The sequence below is a fragment of the Vidua macroura genome, chromosome 20 (assembly GCF_024509145.1).
Source record: "Vidua macroura isolate BioBank_ID:100142 chromosome 20, ASM2450914v1, whole genome shotgun sequence".
NCBI lineage: Eukaryota > Metazoa > Chordata > Aves > Passeriformes > Viduidae > Vidua > Vidua macroura.
This window is the reverse complement of record NC_071590.1, coordinates 9651165-9673813: the sequence shown is the minus strand read 5'-3', so window position 1 is coordinate 9673813 and position 22649 is coordinate 9651165. Positions and strand designations below refer to the sequence as shown.

At 43.2% G+C, this 22649-nt stretch overlaps 1 protein-coding gene across 5 annotated transcripts in view; it reads right to left on the bottom strand.

The window, feature by feature from the left end:
* Positions 1-4788: 4788 nt before the first annotated feature.
* Positions 4789-22649, bottom strand: part of USP32 (ubiquitin specific peptidase 32) — a 63251-nt gene continuing 45390 nt past the window's right edge. For 4 of the 5 annotated variants that reach the window (XM_053995605.1, XM_053995609.1, XM_053995607.1 and 1 more), the window contains 20 exons: positions 22015-22155; positions 20170-20329; positions 17837-17991; positions 17502-17583; positions 16940-17014; positions 16306-16444; positions 15942-16047; positions 15354-15527; positions 14690-14864; positions 13919-14070; positions 13192-13303; positions 12789-13000; positions 12270-12454; positions 11843-11929; positions 10798-10918; positions 9927-10118; positions 9071-9362; positions 8240-8643; positions 7849-7941; positions 4789-7184 (listed from right to left, as the gene is read on the bottom strand). In XM_053995605.1, the coding sequence (XP_053851580.1) occupies positions 7011-7184; positions 7849-7941; positions 8240-8643; positions 9071-9362; positions 9927-10118; positions 10798-10918; positions 11843-11929; positions 12270-12454; positions 12789-13000; positions 13192-13303; positions 13919-14070; positions 14690-14864; positions 15354-15527; positions 15942-16047; positions 16306-16444; positions 16940-17014; positions 17502-17583; positions 17837-17991; positions 20170-20329; positions 22015-22155 (3231 nt within the window). In that variant the 3' untranslated portion in view covers positions 4789-7010. The remainder of the gene's footprint in view (positions 7185-7848; positions 7942-8239; positions 8644-9070; positions 9363-9926; positions 10119-10797; positions 10919-11842; positions 11930-12269; positions 12455-12788; positions 13001-13191; positions 13304-13918; positions 14071-14689; positions 14865-15353; positions 15528-15941; positions 16048-16305; positions 16445-16939; positions 17015-17501; positions 17584-17836; positions 17992-20169; positions 20330-22014; positions 22156-22649) is intronic. The other variant, XM_053995606.1, reaches the window with a different exon arrangement.

Genomic DNA, 22649 nt, shown 5'->3' with positions numbered 1-22649 from the left:
TTTTTCTTTAAGCACAAAGCAAAAGAAGTTTTGTTTAACGGGCTGGAGCAATCAGAGGGATCAGAGCTCAGGTTGCGGACGTGTCAGCTTTTCCACCACTGATCCTGTTCCCCTCAGCCATCCTGCATTTATTTTTAAGAGGTCATTAAGCAAGACACAAAAGGTGAAGTGCAACGTTACAGATTTATAACCTGGCCTGGAACACAGAGCTCAGGTACAGGAGGAGTCTCTTTGTGCTCTGCGACATCAAAGCCCAGCAGCCAAAGGCAGGGGAAGATACTCAGAAGGGAAATTCACATCTGGGTTCTATCCCCCACCTCCCTTTAGTCATCCCTTAGTGTATTTTGTTTATTTGAACTCTACCCTTCCTCACACTCAACTTGGCTTTTGCTGTGTGGCAGCACCTGCCACTCTCATGGAAGAAAACCTCAAATTACAGCCAGTTAAATCAGTTAAACAAGAGATTTCATGCTAAAAGCTCATCATTCTTTAGGTCACTTTTAATTCTTACTACTTAAACTGCAGTTAGAGCAGCCAGATCTCTGGATTATGTTAAAATCCAAATTTAATGTCCTTTTTAACTGAGCCACTATCTGAACACATACACACGGGAAACAATCACTGTCTCTCTTATAATTCATTCATAATAATTTAAAGAGAGAAAAAAAATAAAAGGGAATTGGAAGGAAAGGTAAGAAGTTTAAACACCCAGTGTGACATCCTTGCTCACATCTCGTGGCCAAGCTGCTCCTCTGATATGCTGCCAACTCTTTATCAAAAAGCTTCCACTCCAACTCTCTTTGTTACCAGTTAAATGCTGGGGCTGCTTGTGCTCAAAGAGTCTGTGGGCCCAGAGATTTATTCCCTGGCGTGTGTCTTTTAAACAGGAACATTTATATAATCAAACCTGCAGATAAAAAGGCACAGCCACACGGAGAGCAAACATTTCCAACGCGTTAGCTCCTGAGCAAGGTCCCAAACACGAGCTCACAGCCAGCGTGCAGCACCGGGATTCCTGTGTGGAATCCTTCCCTGCCCCTTCAAGCAGTGTTTGGGCACAACAGGACTGGCTTTGATTTAAAGGGTTTTTTTATTCCATATCAGAAGGAAAGCACCACGGAACAAAAATTCATCCACCTTTCTGTTCTGCTTGCTGGGGGCTCTCAACACAAACCTCCAGCACCGAGCTGTGGTTGAAATCATCCCTGCGTGAGCTGCTGAGCCCAGAGCTCCAACTGCAGCCAGCTCAGCCCTGATCTCTGCAGCTCCCCCGGGCTGGTTTGAACTGGGGGGGCTGGGGCTGTGCCCCAGCTGTGTCCTGACAGCGCTGAGCTGAGGGGGATCAGCACAGCCCAGATTTGATGGCTCTGCTCCTGCCAAGTATTCATAAATATTTGAGTCTGCATTGCACTGTGGTATGTTCATCCTGCCCCATTGCTGAACTCCTCCTCCCTCTCTTGGAATCCCAGGGTGGTTTGGGTTGGAAGGGCCATTAAACATCCTCATCCCACCCCTGCCATGGCAGGGACAACCTTCCACCATCCCAGGCTGCTCCAAGCCCCATCCAACCTGGCCTTGGGCACTTCCAGGGATTGAGGGGCAGCCACAGCTGCTCTGGACAAGCCCCCCACATCCTCTGCCCTCCCCAGGCACCAGGGGACAGCTGTCACCCTGTCACCCGAGCCCCTGGAGGAGGGATCTGCCTCACAATGTCCGGGCTGAGCTCTGTAATCACCCTGTTCCTTGCATTGTCTCCCTACTCTAAACATCACAGTACAAACATCATTTGTAAGGGTTTTGATTTGCCAGTGCTGGTGTTGGATCCTTTTTCTGGCCCTGCAGCAGCAGCTTCCCTTTGTTGTTCTCCAGCTCCCAACCAACACCCAGCTCCAGCTTTCCTGCAGCTTCTCCTCGGGAGGCCAAGGTTTATTTATGAGAGAGACAAACATTTTCCCCAAAGAAATGCTGCGTTAGGTGAAGGCACAATTTCATTGCATGTTAAACATACAGGAGATTTAACCTAAAACTCGGCTTTCTCTATCACATTTCAGCAAACTTTAAACCAGATTACCCACACATGCAGCAATTCCTGGACAAACTTCTGTGGGATGTAAAGACTGAGCCAAACCTGTTGCCTCAAACCCTTTCATTGACTGCAAACACAGAATATAATCCACCAAGTTTCCCATTTATTTGTTGGTTTAGTTCCTTTCTTCAACCTCAGTTTGACCAAAACCTCTCAAATTCACGGTGTACAAACAATGGAATTTGCAAAGTACTTTGAGGGAATAAGAAGCTGGAGAAGAATTTGGGATTCAATAGTTGTATGCAAAATAACACCTTGGTAGGGGCCTCAAGGAGCTCCATGTGCTTCCCTTGTTCAGGATCAGGGAAAACCAGAGGATTTTAACCTCACACAGAGCTGAAAAACAACACTGAGAATGCTCACAGCTGTTTAGAGACAGTATTTTCAAAATCCAAAAGAAGTCATCACACACCACAGCTCTCTCAGCCACTTCATTTGGACTTTGCACCCAATAAAAACCTAATGCTGAAAAAAGATTTCAGCAGCACTGAGATAAAAAATATCAGAGTACAGAGAGTGCTGCATTGCCAGCTCTCACAAACACTCTGACAAAGGCTCTGAAGCATCTGCTGCTGTTTATTTTTTTTTGCAGGGGAGGGAAGTGCCTGAACTCTGACCACCCAAAGCAGCTTGTGACCCACCTGGGGACATCTCTGTGCTCTCACCACGAGTTTTAAATGCACTGGTAAAAGTTGGGTGAGGTTCAGTCATCAGGTGTGTCTGAAATGACCCTAAATATAAATAAAACCTGTATTTTGCCGCAAGTTTTCCTCATTGGTTTTCTGTACTCACAACTCCCAGCAAAATCTAATTTCTATCAAATCTAGGAAGCATCCTTAATCTATTTTCTCCTTTGGACTCATTTTGCTGAAGGGACCTTATCAAACATTGCTTTTCATTTTCACAAACAGGAAATCTTTTACACACGATCGAGGAAGCCAGAGGCTTGTCCCAAACAAAAGGCACAATCTCCCCAGCTCCTGACAGGTTTTTATTTTCCTGAAACGATAAATCAGCAAGCATGGATGACTGCATTTTAGTCACTTCTTGCTTCAATTTACAGGACCTGAGGGAAAAAGGGTAACAAAAGGTATAATTAATATAATTAATATCTACGTGGATGCTCTGGGCCCCGAGCCAGCGGCTGTGCCTGGAGGCCAGCACGTTCTCAGGACATGATCACAGATAAATCTGGGATATTTTGATATTTAGATACAGGGAAAAGCAGGGATAGAGCCTCCTGTGCCAGCCCAGGGGAGGGCAGGGAGCAGAGCTGGTACAGCAGCTCCAGAACGGATTCAGCTCTTGGATCAGGATGGAAAATGCCTTTGGGATTTGGGATTCGGGGAAGGGACAGTGGCCACTCCTGTGGGCTGCAGGGCCCTGCAGGGTTGGTGCATCCATCCCTCCCCTCTCTCTGGGGGCATTAAGAGGGTTTGGCACAAGAGGTGCTGTCCCTGCTGTCCCCTTCCACTCCCTCCCAGGAGAAGCACCAAAAGGCACGCCAGGTTTGCAGAAGTCTGGCTGACCCACCCCAAAAGCAGGACAGTGCTCCAGCAACTCCACACACACCAAGGGAGCAGGGAAAACCCCAGCACAGCCCATTTCCCACTGCTCCCACCTCACCAAAGGGGCTCTGCCCAGCTCTGAGCCCTCCTGCGAGACCTGCACACCTCTGACCTGGGGAGTCAGAGGGATTCAGCAGCAGCACGTGGCTGCAGGTCGGGCAGGGATGTGACACCTTCATCCCTTTAATGTCCCCTGCTGCACTGAATCAATAACAGCTTTACCACTGACAGCAGCATGTATGAACATTCTTGGTAATTAAGAGTTTTTCATCCTTTTAAATTCCCCTTTCAATACCTCAAAGCAACAGAGGGAAATTCGTGACAGGAAGTACTGTAGCCCATATTCTTTATACTGAAATTACATTTTCAACCTTGAAAATGCCCAAGTGACCCCAGTGAGGCCGTGGGGTGATCACACCTGGTAAGAATGACCAGTGCTCTGAGAGTGGATCACCAGGGAAGTGTCACCACTCAGTGCTGCACCAACACTCCCATCCCAACCAGAGATGGCTTCACCCACTTCCAGAGACACCCTGAGGATGCTGCTGCGTGCTAATCCTTGGATAAATATCCACTGAGCATCTTCAAGGGCTGTAAAAAAAGAACAATGGTTCATTTCCAGCTAAAGAACCCAGGTGATGCGTGCTCCTGACATCAGCCCTGTGCAGACTTTGGTCTGGTTGCCAGCTCAACCAGATCCACTTCCTGCTTGGAGAAAAGCAGGGAGTGAGTGCAGCAGGGCTCCCCCATCCCTGTCTGCCCAGGGGAAGTGTCCAGCACTGTCTGCAGTCACAGCTACGTGGGCAAACAGCCCTGGCTGCAGCAGGGACACCTCAGGCACCAGGACTGCACATCAGGTACCTGCAGATCCTGTCCAAAGACACCAGGGCAAAGCCTTCCTGTACCTGAGGGAGCACTTCGCTGCTGACATGGATTGTTCTCAAGTAATAAAGTGTTATTATCATCAACAAAATACCCAACTTACCTTTTGTAAACAACGAAGAAGCTGCAAAGAATTGCTGGATGCACGCCCATGCTTCAGCTTTTGGATTGACAAAGGCATTTAAGCTTCAAAGAAGCAGCACAGATACTTCAAAGCAGGAAAACACTTATTAAAAATTATCTGACAAGAAGTGACACTTCATCTGCATCCACAGTATTTAATTTGTTTGAATAATATAGTTACAGATAAACAGGTTCACTCCATATACAATTACCAATACCTTTGTTTTAATACAGCTCATATTCCAGTACATCAACACTATTTTATTTACAAGGCATTTATGTACATTAACATCTTTCTAAAGTCAGTGCATTGTCAATAAGTTTTATACAATAATTTACAAAGTGAATGTAGTTAATAGTTAACTTAATAAATTTACTACTAATTCTTGAATTAATTTAATTTAAAAAAATTAATTACAACCAATGTAACAAACACAGAAGATCAAATAACATTAGTAGATTGTGCTACCTGCTTAAATAAAACATTTTAAAGTAAATCAGTTGAAAATCTTTCACTTTTCATGGAGTTTGCGGAGGGAGGAGTAGACAAGTGGGTGTTGAAAAAGCTTCTAACCTAGAAATTCACTAGTCATGTTTGCTTTTCTTTAGGCTCAATGTTCAGATCACTTTAAAGATAAAAAAAGACCATAGAGGATAAGGAGCAACACCTGACAGGTAAGACAAGACTCATTTTGGAACAGATCTGCTGTCCCCAAAGAGGCACAGCCTCCAAAGGCTGGGAGGGCTCTGCCTGAGCAGACAGCCAGACCAGCTGATATCATTTCTTCAATGGATAAACCCCAGATCCTCCTGGAAATGATAAACTGCTGAAGGTTTGGCATTCTTGTCAAACACCCCAAGATGAATCCAAACGTTCATCGCAGAGAACCACGTGAGTAACAGTTCTGTTAGTGAAGGTACAAAAATCTAGAGAACTGGGAAGATGATGTTCAACAAAATTAATAAGCTGCTTAAGCTCAGCTGAAGAACAAAAGGCCAAAAGAGTGAAAATTTTTATCTTCATTCAGATATGCAAACAATTTAACACTGAAAATGTTTAAAGAAATGCCAGCTCAAAAAAAAAAAAAAACAACTCTCTTTTTTTCCAGTCTCTGCTAAGACTCAGTCACACTTCCCCTCATGCAAGAAGGCCCTTGAATTACAGAGCACGTTGCAAGGGCATGGAAAGCAAGTCTGGTTTAATTGCAAGTATTTGCATAACCTGGTGTAACAAACAAACAAGATAATTTGAAAAGGCAACCAAATTTTGAAAACAAGAAACTGAGTTAGGAAACCAATTAAAAAAAAAAAAAACCTCCATCCATGAATGCTACGACAGCTACCTGACAGCCACAGCTTCTTCCTTTGAAATACACAGTGGATATTCACAGCCATTCACTCCAGAGCCCTTACAACAACAGCAACACAACCAACCAAAGGGTGGGTTTCAGTTGAATCAGATGCATTTTCAAAAGTGCAAATTTCAAAAGCAACACCAGTCATGAAACATAAGCTCAAGCATCTCTCCTTCCAAAAGCTGGGAACGTTCTGTGCAATGTGCACATTTTAAGACACCGTGAGTGTAATCACAACTACTCTCTCCAACCTGAAGTTTCTTCTTGAGGCAGCTCAAAAAAGTTTGAGCCAGCACTCTTCAGGCAGAAAAGCCATTCCTGAAACATGTTGATCTGCACAGCCAACACGTGGAAAGAAACACAAGTATAATAAACCATTCAAGTGTAGAAATTAATCTCTTCTCAAATGATGATTTGGTTGTGCTCCCAACATACAGAAAGAAAGCAACTGACACACATTAGTGGTGGCAAAACTGGAAACTTCTCTTCCCCATGACAATAATTTGTTTCCATTTGTGCACTTTTCCTTCTCTTGCCTTCCCTGTTTTGCCAATAAAATGCAATAAAACTGCAGGAAAAAGGAGGTAGCAATATCATGTTGTCCAAAGACAACACTATAAATTGTTTTTCCCCGTTACCTTAAACCTAACGAGAGCCTTGGGGGGTGTTAGAACAGTTGGTAAACTCTACACTACTCTGTTTAGCTCTTATTTGGATGTTTAATTTAGCTCTTATTTGGTCCTAGTTGGCTTTTCTCAAACCATTGGATTTAAAGGCCAGTGGCAGTCTCGGATGTCCAACATCAGAAACGTTTCGAGCATGTAGTGAGAAAACAGAACAAAACAATACTACTGGATATTAACTGCTTAACCAGGGGCTCTTTTTGTGCTTTCAGCTCACAGGGGACAACGACAACCACAAGCTGCTCTCTGTCTCAGTCACAGCCTCCCCAGGGGCACGTCCCAGGGTTTCTCCCTCAGCCTGTGGAGCCCAGGCTCACTGCAGCACGCAGTACTTCTTGTAGTCGGACTCGAAGTCCTCGTCCATGCTGCTCGTGTCTGCCATCTTCTTGCCATCGATCTTGGGCAGGAACTGGGCGTAGTCCACCCCCTGCTGCTCGTAGAACAGAATGTAGGCAGAGTCCGTGTCGATCTCGTCCGGGTGCAACTCCTGACACAGGGAAAACACCCGGGAAATCCCCATGGGATAACTGCTGCACTTCAGCCACACACTGCTGCCCCAAAAAGTGTATTTTGAACTGGGTGCAACATAAGGAATCCCATGTTCTGTCTCCCCTCTTTGTTAGCTCACTCCATGAATTACTTGGGAACTCTGACAATTTTATAGTGATGAATGCAAATACTTAGAAGTGTCAGAGCTGAGTTATTCACCCACTGAATACAAACTGCTGCCATCATGGCAATGTATTCCTGACTTTCCATTCTTAGTCACTTTTCCATCTTTGTACAAAATAAGCATCTTCCCTTAACTGTGGGAGCAGCTGATGAACAGATGTTACCTTGGAAAAAACCTCACGTACAATTTCAGCTAATAATTTTAATATTTATCTGGTGCAGCTTTGGAGATGCTCCTGATTTCAAACAGCAGCTCTCCACAAATGTTTGAGTGAGTGGAAGGTGTTCTTGCCCATGGCAGAGGGGTGGAATGGGATAAACTTTAAGGTTCCTTTCAACCATAACCATTCTGTGATTCTAAAATTTCTTTAGCTAGAATTTCCGATTCTAAATTTCTTTAGCTCTGGGTAACTGAGGCAAACATTATTTGAAATAATTAGAATAATGATGTGAAATAATGAGGAAAAGAAGTGCTTTACCTTGCAGCTGCTGTCATTGTAGCAGTACCACTTGTTGTTCGGGTTTTTGGCATAAGTGACATAATGACCCCCTCCCATAATTCCTGAATGGCACTGAGGAGAACGAAGAAGAAGAGAAATCCTGGATCAAACATCCAATAAATGACTCCCAAGTTCATTATCTGTGAGTGAGCCATCATGACAATCTAGACAGCTGGAGCTGACTAACTTTACACACACGAGCACAACAAATTAGCAGACACTTAATTCATCGCCCGTCTGACAGCGAATTTATGGTGCTGACTTTTGCCCTCCTTCCCTACACATCCCTGTGCTGGCACGAACCCAAGGAAGGCACTGGGTTAAAGCAGGGTGCCAGGGAGGCACTTCTGGCAGAGGAGCAGCCACCTACCGAGATTGCATATAGGTTGTAGATGGGGTTGACCCAGACGTCGTCTCTTTGGTCGTCGGCCGTGTCGTCCTCGCTGTGGTTCTCGCCCTGCCCGTTGCTGAGCGAGCTCTGCTCCCACAGGTACCCGTTGGCCAGAGCCCCCTCGCTGTCCTGCCCGGGGTACAGCTCGCTCTGGCTGCCCCCCAAAGCCTGTCCTTTAGTCAGAGCATCCCCCTGCTCGTGCTCAGCACCGTTCTCCCTGTTTGCAGCCAGGTTTTCCTTGCTGCTGGACAGTTTGTTTTTCCCCAGCTGGGGCAGCCGCAGGCGCCCTTTGCCTCTCCCCAAAGTCCTTGGGCTGCTGTTGGGGCTGCTGTTTTTACTTGAGGGGCAGCTGGTTCCACTTTTCCTCCCCAAGGACGGAGATGCTAGGACAGAAAGCACAGAGATTGCTAAGGTGAGTACAAACACAGTCTAGACTTCTTTTTAAAGTGATTTTTTTTGAATAACCAAACACTAAACCCCACTGTTTCACTGCAGCTCATGAGTAATATATAGAAATAAACCCCCATCTTTGTGCACACACATCCATACACCTAAAAACTGAAATTTAATTCTTTTATGCAGAAGCACATCCCTCACTAATTCCAGCCCACTTACACAAGTACCAATATCTGTTGTCACTCAAGAACTTCTTAAATTTTCTTTCATTTTTTATGCTAAAACTTCACTAAGAAATATTTCCAAGTGTAGTGCTTTGGCAAAAAAAAAACCCCAAACATTAAAATTTTGAACATAACACTTTTCCCTTCCAAACACCAGCACAGAGTGGAATTTTCCCCAGTCATTCCCTACCTTTGACATTATTGAGGACAGTAGTGTTTAGGGAGGATGGACTCCTGTTCAGTGTGTCCCCCTCTCCTGCTGTGCCAGTGTTCTGCACTTCTGCTTTCCTGGTGTCCCCTTGGCCAGGCCGTGCTTCAGGAAGGCTCTCAACCTGCAGGGTGAGCTGCTTCCTTTGGAAATGACTCGGATCCCTTTGTACCAAAAAGGCACTTGGGTCAAAATTTTCTCTGGGGAATTTAACAATTTTCTGGGATTTTATCCAGCGGCCGTTAACGAACTGAAATCTTTTCAGGTGAATGATCTAAGGGGAAACACGGTAAAGAAAATTATTAAAGTGGGGCAATGATATCCCAGTGAGTGATTTCACTGTTCAAAGAGAGCTTTTCCCAAAACATACACATTTTATTCTATGCTAGTAAAAATCATGCTCTGTGTGACGATTTGGATTTTGGGATTGAGCTGGTAAAATACGAAACCAATGTTTTCATGTGGAAATGATGGCAAAGGTTGCTTCAATACAGTGATCAACACTGTCTGCTTTGAATAAGCTACCAAATGTGAAAAATAACGACTGTAGGTGTCCCACAACCAGAGAGGAGATCTTGTCACCATCTGAGCATGAGCTGTGTCAGAACAGCTGACACTGAGCACAAACCACCACCATTTCCTGCAAGGCAGCAGCTAAAAACATTCAAAAGGACTTGAGGTTTGCTTTATTTGCCTGCAAACTCAGCCAGTGCCCCACCTGAGAGTGTGAACAAAGCAAACGATCTTATTCAGAGCAAGGCAGATTCAAATCTGGGCAGATTTGGGAACAACATGCTTTGGGCTTGCTGCTGAGGAAGAAAATGACACAAGATCCTACCAAAATAGGGGGCAGTCTCCAAAGATCCAGTTTTTTGGTGGCCAGACAGTGGGTCTTGCACTTGGAGCAGTAGTACATCTCATCCTCCCCCAGCTCCTCCTCGCTGGTGAAGGCTCTCAGACAGCTGTCCAGGTTGATGGGCTCCGCCTGGGCTCGGCGGCTTTGTTCAACACTTTCATGTTCTTCCACGATCTGAAAGGGACAGAAAACTGTCTCTGACTTGGAAATGTAACACACACTGCTCAGAGGAGGGCTCTCCTCACAGTATCACACAAATAACTTACTTTGCTGGGTTGTTCAGAATTAAAGATAAAAATGAGATGCAGCAATTTTTAGCAGGAATTTCATTTCAGTTATGAAGAGGCAGATAAAAATAATTCACTGTTCTTATACTTGGGCTCTGCTTATAAATTATCCATAAAGCACAACTTTATAGATAAAGCTCACGAATTGGAACAGTTATTCCAGATTAACCCAGCTACAGGCTCACCTTCAGTTGTGTTTTGTTGGCTTAAAGAAGAAATAGGTTTACTCACATGCTTAACTGTTTATAGTTACAGAAAATGTATCAAATTAAATATTTTGTAATGTATTATGTAATATATGATTATATATCTTGACTAGCTTAAAAGCAATTCACAACAGACAGGAAATGCACTGCTTTAAAAGCTCCTTTAAAAAGCTTCCCTTCCACACCATTAGACCACATCAGAGGTCTAAGTCTAACATCAAGACATCGATTTATCCAGAACACACTGCCCACGGTCTGACAGAAAAGGGACAAAAGCAGCATCACACAAATAGAAAGGCTGCAATGGGTGGTGTCTCAGAGGTGCTAACAAAGAACAAAGGGGGTTTGATGGGCTTTTACCCGTTCCTGCGAGGTCTGGTAGCGCAGGTGCAGCGCGGTGGGGTCCCAGTCCACAGCAATGTAGGCATTGCCCACACAAGCCCTGTCCTCTGTGCACTCGATCTTACAGCCACGGCAGAACCTGAATCAGAAAGGGTTGGGTGTGGTCAGTGCAGGGTGCAATCGCTTCTACATTCCTTCAGTTCTGCCCCTCGTTTTGGATCCTCTGCACCCTTCCAAGCTCCAGGCCTCGCCTTCAGTGTGAGACATTTTTATGTAGCAGTGCTCAAGGTTGTGTTTTTAATGCAAAGCTTTACCAGAGTGAGAAATGGAGGCAGCTGGGTGAGCTCCACCATCTGCCTGCACATGATCCAGTGGAAGGTGTCCCTTCCCATGGAAGGAGGTTGGAATGGGATGATCTTTAAGGTCCTTTCCATTCCATTATGATCCAGTGGTAACCAAACCCAGCTACAACCCCAAAAACTCCACTGCTCTGTCTCCACAAGTCATTTTCACCACGATAACTAATTCTAGGGGCTATAAAACACTTTAAAAAAATGAGTTTGTGGCCTGAATACCTTTGAGCAAGGATCTGGAATTTTCATTAGCAAGTCTTTGTTTATGGGAAATTCCAAGCATCCTTCCAGGGTGAATTTCTCATAGCCCATTTTAGATCTTACCCTTCAAATGGCAAGGAACTCACAGGGGTAGATGAATTACATCTGAAAACTTGGGTTTGTGTGCATCCCCTCAAACCATGCAAGTCTGTGGACATACAAAGCTGCACACAGACACTGAATATTGTAAGGGGTTAAGAGGTTTTGGATAATCTCATTTCTGTCTCCTAATTTAAAGTTTCTGTGGTAGCAGAACTTTCTGCTCTGCAAGTCATAAAAGCCATGCTGCAGTGCAAGTCTGCCTGGAGAGAGTTCTGGTGAAATTACATTCCAGATTCTTATTGTTTGATATTACCTCTGAAGTCTGAAATGTATCACAGGCCCATTACCATAAATTACCTTTCTGCAGGAGTGATTCCCTGCTGTAAATGGAAAAAAGGACAATTTACCTGTACCATGGACACCAAGCACAAGAATTTCCATCCTTCTGAACTACCCTGAGGGTGAAGGGGTACTGATACCCCATGCTGTCATCACTGAAACAGAGGAGAACACAACATCAAACAGCAGCACTCTCACTGCAATTACCTCCCTTCACTGGGCTTGTTATGATCACTTAAAGAAAACCCTCAAAATGATAATTTTGGTTACAATTTACTATTAAAAGCTGCCTTTCCATGGCTTAAATTCGTCAGATATAAATAATTATCAATCACTGGATAAGAATGAAGCCAACATTTAAGTGCAGCTACATTTAACTGCACTAAAAAGGATTTAATTTTAATTATGGCCATTGTTATGAGAAACCAAATGAACACAATTTTAAATCTTGCAAGCAAGGGTAAGGCAATGTACTCTAACTCGGATCCAACTCACCAGTCCTGTGCATGGTTACTGGCTTCCTGAGGAGGGAGGGGGCTGGCCAGCCTGGAAACCTGGATCCACACAGCATCATAGAGGTCCCTTTTCCGTGTGTGAACTGTGCAGGGAACAATCAATGGCATTCCAAAGAGACTGGGCCGATTCTTCTGAGATGAGAGAAAATACAGCTCTGTCCTCATCTGTGGAAGCAAAAGGAGGAGTCAGATGTGAAGCTGCATTAACTCACACTGCAATAATCACCTGGTTTGCTGGCCTTGTGACTTATTTCAGACTTTGGCAATTAAAATTAATCAAGAATTGTATTAAAATGACTTTAATTCCAATATTAAACACTGTAAATTTTGATCACTGACTTGAATACAGTTTAGATTTTATGACACCATGGCGAGGTTATCCGACCACATATAAATGTGCATAATTATCACGTGCACACTCAAAAAAATCTTTTGCTTTTTAAAAATTTCTTCCCAAGTGTGCAGCACCAAGAGCTGCTAAGCGTGCCAGGCCACTGACCATTTTCCTGTGCACTGCAATGATGTAGCCTGTGCAGGGGCTGTCACACAGCGAGGGCACGTGGCCGTTGAGGGCCCAGCTGGGCGGGCTGCGCTCCGTCCCGCATGGCACCACCGTGTTTGGCATCCCATTGGCAATGAGGCTTGGCTTGGCCACGTCCCCGTTCATCAGGATGCTGGGGGCTCCGTTGGCTGCTGGCCCAGTGGAGGTCTCTGCAAGCAGATAAATAATTTATCAATTATCCACAGAGCTGATCGGGGTTTTTATTCCTTTCCATTCCGTGTGGGTACCGAGCACAGCCCACACGTGTCCTTGGTAATCCTCCCTTAATGATAAGCTTTAGTCCTGAGCTTCTCAACAGAGTGCAGCTGAACTGAGCAGGAAAAGCAGAGTTTTGTCTCACCTGTCTGCACAGGGCTGGATGCTGAGGTGGGGGAGCCTGGGATGGGGATCTCAAACGCGCACAGGAAGCCGCTCACGGACAGCCGGACCTTCTGGTTGTCCTGAGGGAAGTTCTTCAGGAGAGAGGGAAAGCTGCTCAGGCACTTGGATACCTTCAGCTGGGACCAAAATGCCTTCTGTTCTTCTGCAAACCGCGTTTATCAGCTCCTCTCTCCCTCCCATCTGCCTCCTTACACCTTTCCAGAAGAATAAAGGAACCCCAGCCCTCTGTGGGAGTCACCAGTGGTTCCCCAACCACACCCAGAGCATCTCATTTCAAGCACTTTTGATCTACAGCCTCTCATTTCTACACTTTTGACCTAAAAACATCCCCCTGGAAATATCCACACACACTGTAAGCCAGTCATTACTTATGGTCCTGATGTCTTGACAGTGTTTAAACTCATCACAGCACCTTAACTTGAGATTTATTGCCTCAAGATGATTTTTTCCCCCTAAAAATATCATTAGCAATCAATTTTAATCTATTTACAGCAAGCCAAATTGCTGTTTAAGAATGAAATAAAAGTTCATCTAGAGAGATAACTAAGGTGATCTTTTTTTTATCATACTTTTAGTTAAACTATTTCACAGCTCTTGTAAGAAAGTTTAAATGTTAAAAATAACAAACAAACAACAAAATCACCCAAAGCATGTTGCAGTTATAATTAATCTTTTTTTATTTTTACCTTTATATTGGAGCTGTGCACCTCTGCAAGCAGAATCTGCTCTGGTTTGAGGCCACAGAGTTCACTCAGCTGTTTTTTCAAGCCTGTGTATTTCTCATCCATGTTCAATCTCAGCCCATATCGAACAGGAGTGGTGCCATCTAATTTAATTACTTTAAAGGGGAAAAGAAACACCCTGGTCAGCAACCCAGGCAGGTTTTAATGACAATAATACATTACAGCTCCCCACTTATTGGACAATATTTTTTCCCCAACTTGAATGGATGATTTATTTCATTTTCCAAGTCAATTTTTAAGGTCTGCAGGCGATGTCACAATGTCAGAAAATCTCTTGCTGCATAGGCAGTAGAAAATGGTTTCAAAATTTGTTTCACTTTTTTACCATTTTTCCTTTTGCTCCTTTTCCAGCAATCCTCAGCTCCTTCAGAGCACAGTTTATAACCCATATTGTATTCTCCCCCCCAGCCCCTGCTTTTCCTCTGGGCAGATTTAGAACAACCTCCACAAGAGAGGGAACAGAAGGAAAGTTCTCAAAATCTCCATTTTAAAATGGTTTTGTATTAAATCCTTCAAACATGAGTAAAAACTGGCCATCCTTTTCTGTTTCTAAAGGTCTTATCTCTGTTTAACTGTGTTCCAATGAAAATTCTTGCACTCTCATATTAAAATGACTGTATTATTCTTAATAAGTAGTAACACAAAATTTGATGTTTCATAGCTGTTCCACTTTTCCAGATTTTATTTGAGGAATGGCACGTTTACACCACTCACCTGTAATTTCTAGGTGCATGTAGCTGTCCATTGGCAAAGGCAAGGATAAAAAATTAAAAGGGTCAAACCTAACACTTATATGCCCACAAGTTTTACATTTCACTTGTGACTTCAGCTGCCCATGAAATAAATCTACAACAATGGATCTGTTTCTTCTCAGATGGTTTTCCCAGGCCTGAAACGAAGCACAAAAAAAAATATAATACAAAGTAAGAAACTGGAGACTACTTCATTAGTCTCCAAAGTTTCACTGGCCTGTGGGAGTTAAATTATTTCCACAAATTTATTTCCTAATTTCTAATAAATGAGAACTATTTAGTTACAGCACAAGTAAAGTCCAAACACAATAATCAAGGTATGACACCATTTAAAATATTTCTGAGGGGATCATCAAGCATCTTGAAATATTTTGATACTCCCTAATTTTGAGTTGTTCAAAATTGTTGTCAAGTATCATCTTCATAATTTTATTACAACAATTAAAATTAATTTCCAGCTCAAAGGTGAAATTATCTCTGTAAATCTCAGCTCTGACATGATCCAAAAGGTGCTCGAGTCCCAAAATGTTGCCAAAGGCAGCCTCATCAACAGTTTCTCAGCTTAGTACTGTAAGGAAAAGAAAAAACACAGAAAAACCCCCAAAGGCAAAGATTTGAAGCTCTACCTCTGCTGCTACCTCCCAGTCTGGCCGACCATCACTGTCCTTCAGTTCCACGTATGGCTTGTCATGAACTCTGTTCAAGTCCTCATGGAGCCCATCCAGAAGAAAAGCCAGGAGCTCCTGTGAGTCTTGCTGTTGAAAGCCATTAAATCTTGGAGCATATTTTGCTATTGTCCACTATGGGAAAAAAAAAAAAAAACCAAACAGAAACTTACTTACTATAGTGTAAAAAATGTAAAAATAAATCAAAATACTGTAGATGAGACATGTGCTCAATGAACACAAATTCAATTGCCAAGAGCTGAAGGGAGCCCCTTTGCTTTCAGAACAAAAGCTCATTTACAGGTAAATGCATCACCTTTTGTACCAAACAAGTGCTACAAAAGCCACTTCTTATGGCACAGCTTGTGTCATACCACATAACTCCTTTGGCTTTATAAACACTAATTCCACCAGGTCTGATGAACACTGACTCCTTCTAGGGAAAACTCTGAGTCTCTAAACAGCTGCAATACAAGGAACACCAGGAAAAAGTGCACTGAATTTCTGCTTTTCCAAGAAATCCTTGTTTTCCACCCCAGAATAACTCACCCTCAGCTTTAAGGGGGCTATGTTCTTCTGGGTGCCACTCCACAGCTCCTGCACCAAATCCCCATAGCACTTGGCCATGTGTCCTTTCATTCCTATGGGGTTTGTCCTAGAAATCACAAAAGAATTAATACCAGGTTCAAATGTGACCAGAGCTCAAGCCTGGAGATGAAGAAGGAAGCAGAAAAGCCTCCTGCTCCCAGAAACAAGAGGTTGTATTTCCATGCCTTTAACGTAGTGTCTGCTGCAGAGCTGGTAACACTGAATTTAAATCATTCCTTCCCACTGAATTTCAGCTTGCAGAAGCAGACAGCCCTGAAGAAATGCTCCAGCACCCCAAATGGCACTGATCTCCCCCAGGAATTACCTGTTGAGCTCGTAGAGATGCCTCCCTGAGATGAAGTAACGCGTCAGGGGCTGCGTGTTGCTGACACACTGGATGCTGGAGTTCATGAAGCACGTGTTCCCCAGGTTGCTCAGGCCTGTAGCACCCTTCTCAGTAGGAACTGAGCAAAAAACACAGCATTTTAGCAGTTGTGCAGATGAGGAAATTGAGAATGTTGTAGCAGCATCTTCTCACAGTAACCAATTTAGTGGAACCTGCTCCCAATTATGACACTACACGGATGTAGCAGATGTTTAAGGTATCTGCTCTCTCAACTCTTCTTCACAGAAATTGAGGTATTTTGTTGATCTGACCCACCACAGACAGCAGTGCAATCCATACAGAATATTTACAGGAGATTATGGTACTGAAAATTCTGGGTTTGTTTGTTAAAATCTTAATTATTCCTTGCTTTAACAAAATCCAAGGAAATACACAAAAAATCCCACCCTGCCACATTTCCAGCATTTCAGTTAATACAAAGGCCAAGCAAAGCAGCATAAAAACCTCACCCAGTGTTAACAGGTCTTGTGTTTAAAAGGATTGTTTCAACATTTCAACTGTTTTCTTGGATTTTTCTTCTCATCATAATCCAGGGACTCTGTGAAAGACTCACCTTTGTGTCTGTCTATTTTACTGCTGTTTGCTATAAAAGACATCTCTTCTGGCCAGCTCATGTCTTTGTTTCGAACTAAAAAAGGACATGAAAAGGGGCTTTTAAAAATTGTTACTTACTCCAGAGAGCTTACACAGCTGAAGAGGTTTAATTAATTTTTTCTAATATTTAGGATTAGAAATGTGCTTACTTCTAGCTATTATTTTTGCTAGTTTTCATTTCAATGTTTCTAATCATTACTGGAACTCATTCTAACACTGGCATCCCTCCAACCACACCAGTAACATCTTTAGGAAGCAGCCTTGGGATTGCTTTTGCTGTTGAATAGCAAATTTTCCAGTGCTTATTCTAATTCTCAATAAAGATCCACCAGGTCTGAACAAATCAGTTCATGAGCCACCACTATTATTTTGTGTTGTTGTAAACCAACAAAGGATCCAAATGCATTTCAAAACAGGGACAAAATACATTTAACTTTCCTAAATTAGCTTTGCCACCACCTCCCCATAGGTTCCCTCTGTAAACCTCTATTTTTAGAATTATAGTCAATATAGTCTTATACCTTCTATTACTAAATGCTGCTCATCTTGGATTTTAAGATATTCCAGTCTGTGATCTTCATCATCCAGCAAAGTGAGATAGTTCTGCAGGAGGAGAAAACACATCACAGAATTAGAGTTCTACATCTACAACACTCTGAGGATCCTTTCACCTCAAATGGGAATTAAAGCACAAAAACCTCTGAAAAACAAACAGCAAGAGCCTTTAACTGTAAAGGATCTTTACGACCACTCTCATTTCTCTGTGCATGTGTAGTTAGTAGATCCTGGAGAGGAATAAAAACCCATAATATTAAAAAAAATAACGAAAAGAAGGAAGGAAAAGGAGCAAGGTTACCTCACTGTTGTAGAGCCAGAGGCGCATGTCCTCCTCCTTTATCCGCAGCCTCTGGGACAGGTACTCGTGGATCTCTTTGATGGTTTGCATCCGACTGAAGCAGCCAGTGTAAGCCAGCACCCTCTTTAAAGGAGCATTTGGGGAAGGGACATTCCCTGGATTCACAGTGAGAGAGCAGGAAAAGAGAATGGATTCACCCAGAGGTCAGATCAATCATTAGACACTGAATGTACGCTCTGCAGAAAGGGTTATCCACTCGTAGTGCTTGTGTTTAGGAGTTAGGTGGAAAGGCACTGGTTACTGACCCTTTGGGACAACAAATTTGCTGTCACAAAGCAGATAAAATACCCCCCTTCTTATTAGAAAATTGCTTCTCTGAGATTCTCATAGGAAATTAAGAACTTCAATGGAGTTTTTTACAAGTTTTCACAATTCTTTTTGTCTCTTAAAGACACAGCATGAGAGGCAAAGGGAATTTTCAAAATAACTTCAAAATTTCATTAGGATTTCCTTTTTGAGGGACTGTTTTAAGTAAAATATAAGGTACAAAAAACCAGTTTGGCTATTTTTGGGAGCAGCATGACTTTGCTTCAGCTCTTCTGTGGGGATGAATGCTGATTCTGTGCACATGAAATCAGCCTGGCAGCTCACAATAGAAGTACTCTTAATAACTAAATTTCTTAAAAACTAAATTCCTCAAAACATTCTCTGAAGACACCTGAGATTTCCACCAAAATTTCTCAACAAGCTCACACTTGCAACAACAAATTAGTTGGTCAGGATTGTTGCTCTTTCTAATGGGAGCTCATCTTTAAATAAAAGATTTGCACTAGAGATGAGACCAACTTTAAAGAGGTGGGGTTTTTTTAGCTTTTTTTGTTTAAAATTCAGAAGTTCCTCTCTCCTTACAAACATGCAAAGCTTTTATTATCCAGCCCAACCCAAACTGGGCAACTGCAATACTTAAGTAGCCTGAGAAGTGAAACAATTCTATTTTCACTGTTAAAAGAATACAATAAATAAACAGTACAACATGAAAAGGTGCAGTTTTACATTATCACATGCAATTTGACAAGAGAGTAAATGATACCTTATAAATCAGCAAAGCATCAATCTGGCTTCAGTGTACCAAGCAAAGTATTCAGTTTTTTTTTAAAAGAAAACAACATTTTCTGAGATTAGGGGTCAGAGGATTAGTTGTAAGATTACAGCAAGAAAGCACATTTGAGAACTCCACAAGATTAATAACAGATTGGACAATCAAATTAGTGCAGTGCAAAGTAATTCCAAATCAAGATCAAATTTGGCACATGAGAAGATTCTGTTCATTGGAATTTGGGCATTTTAGGATGTCCAAACAAAGCAGTTTCCATTGGATTAGGTCAGGCAGGAAAGCTGAATTTGGGCAGAGGCAGTTTGTGCAGCACAACTCGATGGCACAGGCAGCTGCTGACTACACAGAGGGTTGAGATCCTGCCAAAGCAGTGAAAAACTGAGCATCTGCACCAGGGTTTTACCCACATCCTGACACTAACAAGGCTGAATTTTCAGCAGTCAGGTGAGCCCATTTTTGGACACGTTACTGGGGATGCAAATGTGTGTCCCAATGTGAATGCAGGGCTTCCTTCCAGCCTCTTGTGCGAGGCAAACTGGGAACTGGAGACAAATCCTGCAACACCTCAGCTGAAATGTGAGGCCACAACCTAAAGATTACTCTTGTACAATCTTTTGGTGAGCATTACCACCACAATTATGACAAACAGATTTTAGCTGGGTGTTTATACTTTGTATTTAATTGTCTTTTTGAACTACATCAAATAATAGTCTTCATATTCCATTCACTGCATCGCTCTCTAAAGAGCATGAAATAATTTTGGGCATCAAAGCCCAGCTGCCCAAGTAACTCAGAAGCAGCTGGCTGAGCATTAATTGAATGTATTGTGCCACTGTTCTATCAGAGAGGCACAGAGGCACCTATTCCATGGCTACAGCAATCAATCCCAAAATGGGAATGCCCAGCTCTGGCTCTCCTGATCAGTTCAGCTCCTGCAGTGCTCATTTCTCACCCCCAACTCACTCATAACAGTGGCAATCAACTGATTTCCCTGCAAATGCTCCCTGCTGGCCCTTCCCTTGAGGAGAGGGCAGGGGAAAGCCCTGCAAATGCTTTTTCCTTTGAGGAGAGAGCAGGGCAGCCCTGGATGCTCCCGAGCGCCGACTGCGCCGCAGGGCGATCGAGCTGGAGCACAAGCACGGCACAGGGAGCTCCCCCAGCCTGGGCTGGCCTAGAAACTGCACAGGGGGTGGTGGTTCTTGCTGCATTCTTAAGTTACCTCTGGGCAAATGCTGAGGGAACATTCTGAGGCTCATCATACCCATATTGACCCAGACGTTGGACTGCTGGGTGCGCGTGGCCGGCTGCTGCCGCAGGAACAGCAGGTACCGAGGGAACAGCTCCAGCTCTGGCACGTTGGTCTTGCTGTTCTTGATCACCTGCAAAACACGTGTGGAACATTTTAGGGACCTGCCTTGCAAGTGTGGAGGGAACAGCAATAGGAACAGGAGTGATTCGGTCATTAAAAAGCGATTAAATTATTAAAAAGCCAAATTCTTTTATGAGGAGACAAAAAAAATCCAAACTTCTCGTGGGGTTTTAGGCAAATATCCCCAGGAATGACAATTTCCTCATTCCTAAGCACTTTTTGGAGCTTATTAGCTGCAGGTTGTCAAAAGCAAACACCTTATTTAGTGCAGCATCACTCTCTGCACCACACCATGGAAAGAATATTTTTGTAATTCCTGGAATATATGTGAATCCACAATGAACCTCATTAATTCCACTCGGTGTGTAATACTTCCACATAAAAGTTTCACAGCTGTTGAAAGACCTGACAAATTCAGGATAAGACATTTGGTTTGAACTTTGTGATTGACTTAAAACCTTCATATTGTACAAACAGGCTGCAACCTACTTTTGTTGCGTTTTGCTGCATTGACAGAAAAAGCTGAGATTACCCCAAAAAATATTTTGCAGCTTTTCAGCCACCGTTTCTACAAAGATTTTACCACTTAGATCTGTCCAAATATACAACCAGAAATGGAAGGACTGTTCAGTCTTTTTGTGACCATGTGAAGCAGAAGAAAACAGCTCAAGCTGTGAGAAGGAACGTACCACACTGAAGTGCCACAGTATTCAACTTCAGCTACAACAAAAACAATGGTGATGACATTTTCTGAGGGGAAAAAAGCACATTACTTTGTGTATAAAGTGATGTGGCCTTTTCTGGATCATGAAAGGTGTTTGTTTCCATGGAGAATGTGTGGGAGGAGGCAAGAAGCCAGTGATTTTTCCCTGTAAAATAATTGTCTGCACTAGAGCCAACAGACCAAATTGTCAAAAATATAGAGATAATACTCTCCCATCTGTGACACTGCATGTTTGTGACACCAACCACCAAAAACCTATTGCTACCAGCACAAAAATCCCCTCACATCCTTTCTTTAAGTGCATCTCCTACAAGGGACTACCTGACACAGAACAAACCAACCACCCTGTGGAATAAATACTCTCAAGAGAAATGGAAGAAAAAGTTCCCAATGTTTCCAAGTGAGCAGACTCCTGCAGCTCCAGCTCCCAGGTGCTCCTGAGCAGCCATTCTGCCAGAGGAGAGTCCTGGCCTGCTCTCTTTCCTGGACTCACCTAGAGCCAGCTGCTTTTGAGCTCTTCCCCCAGCTCTGCACATTGTGTTTGTGTGATGCTGAACCTGAAGGAGGAATTGTTGCCTTCCCCCCACTTCACAACAATGCCAGAGAGAAGGAACAGGTTTTCAGAGCTGCAGGTGTGCCACTTTTCATTTTATAGCTTTTTAACTGTGTCTCAGCCTTAAAGATGGCAGTTTTGATGCCAAGCCTTTTAGCTGAGCTCAGGTTTAGTTCTGTGTGCTTTAGCAAACAGCAGCAGCTGAGCAGCACCTCTGCCCTGCTGCCAGAGCCCCTGGGATTGTGCTGCACACCTCCTGCTGAACAGCCACAGCTTTCCATCCAGGGCCAGCCTGGAGGCTGCTTTTCCCCAGTTTGCTCTTCCAGACACAGCATGAAGTGGGACATGACTGTAAGAGGTTACCTCGTGCCACTGGACAAATCTGGTTGTTAAAAAAGGGTCTAAAATCACAACTCACCGGCCTGGGCAAGGACAGGTTTGCTCCATACCAGTGGTAAAGTGCTCTCCAAACTGGTTCTGGCACCATGACATAGTCCTTTCCTTCCACCAGCTGTGGAGATCTCTTCAGCCTTCCACCCTCCATAGTTAATGATGCAGCCTTTAAAAAAAAAATAAAAATAAAGGGTTTTGTTGTCACATCTCAAGTGGAGAAATGAGTACATGGCCACAATGACGTTACTTCATGAACACTCTTTAATTATTAAAAGACTTCTAAGTAACAATTTGCAGCTGCTTTTCACCCTGAGAGATGGTAGTTAAATGTAACAGTAATTAACGTTCAAGTCTCATTATTTACTGGTTCTCTAAAAGCTTGTGCAGTATAAAATTCATGTGTTTTGTTCTTGTGTCACCTACTCCAACAACTCTGAACAGAAAAATCCCATCTCTCAGCACTGCTCAGCACTGATGCTGCTGCTCTGTGTTCCATGTTCTATTTGCACCCATACTGCAAAAACTATCAGTTTTGTTTCACTATATTGTTATGCAGCAGCAGTAAATTCATATTTAGATGGAAATGTTGAAGTGTTTGGTTATCAAAGTATTTTACATTTCATGCTGCAAGCTGTCTTTTCATAAATACCTTTCCAATTG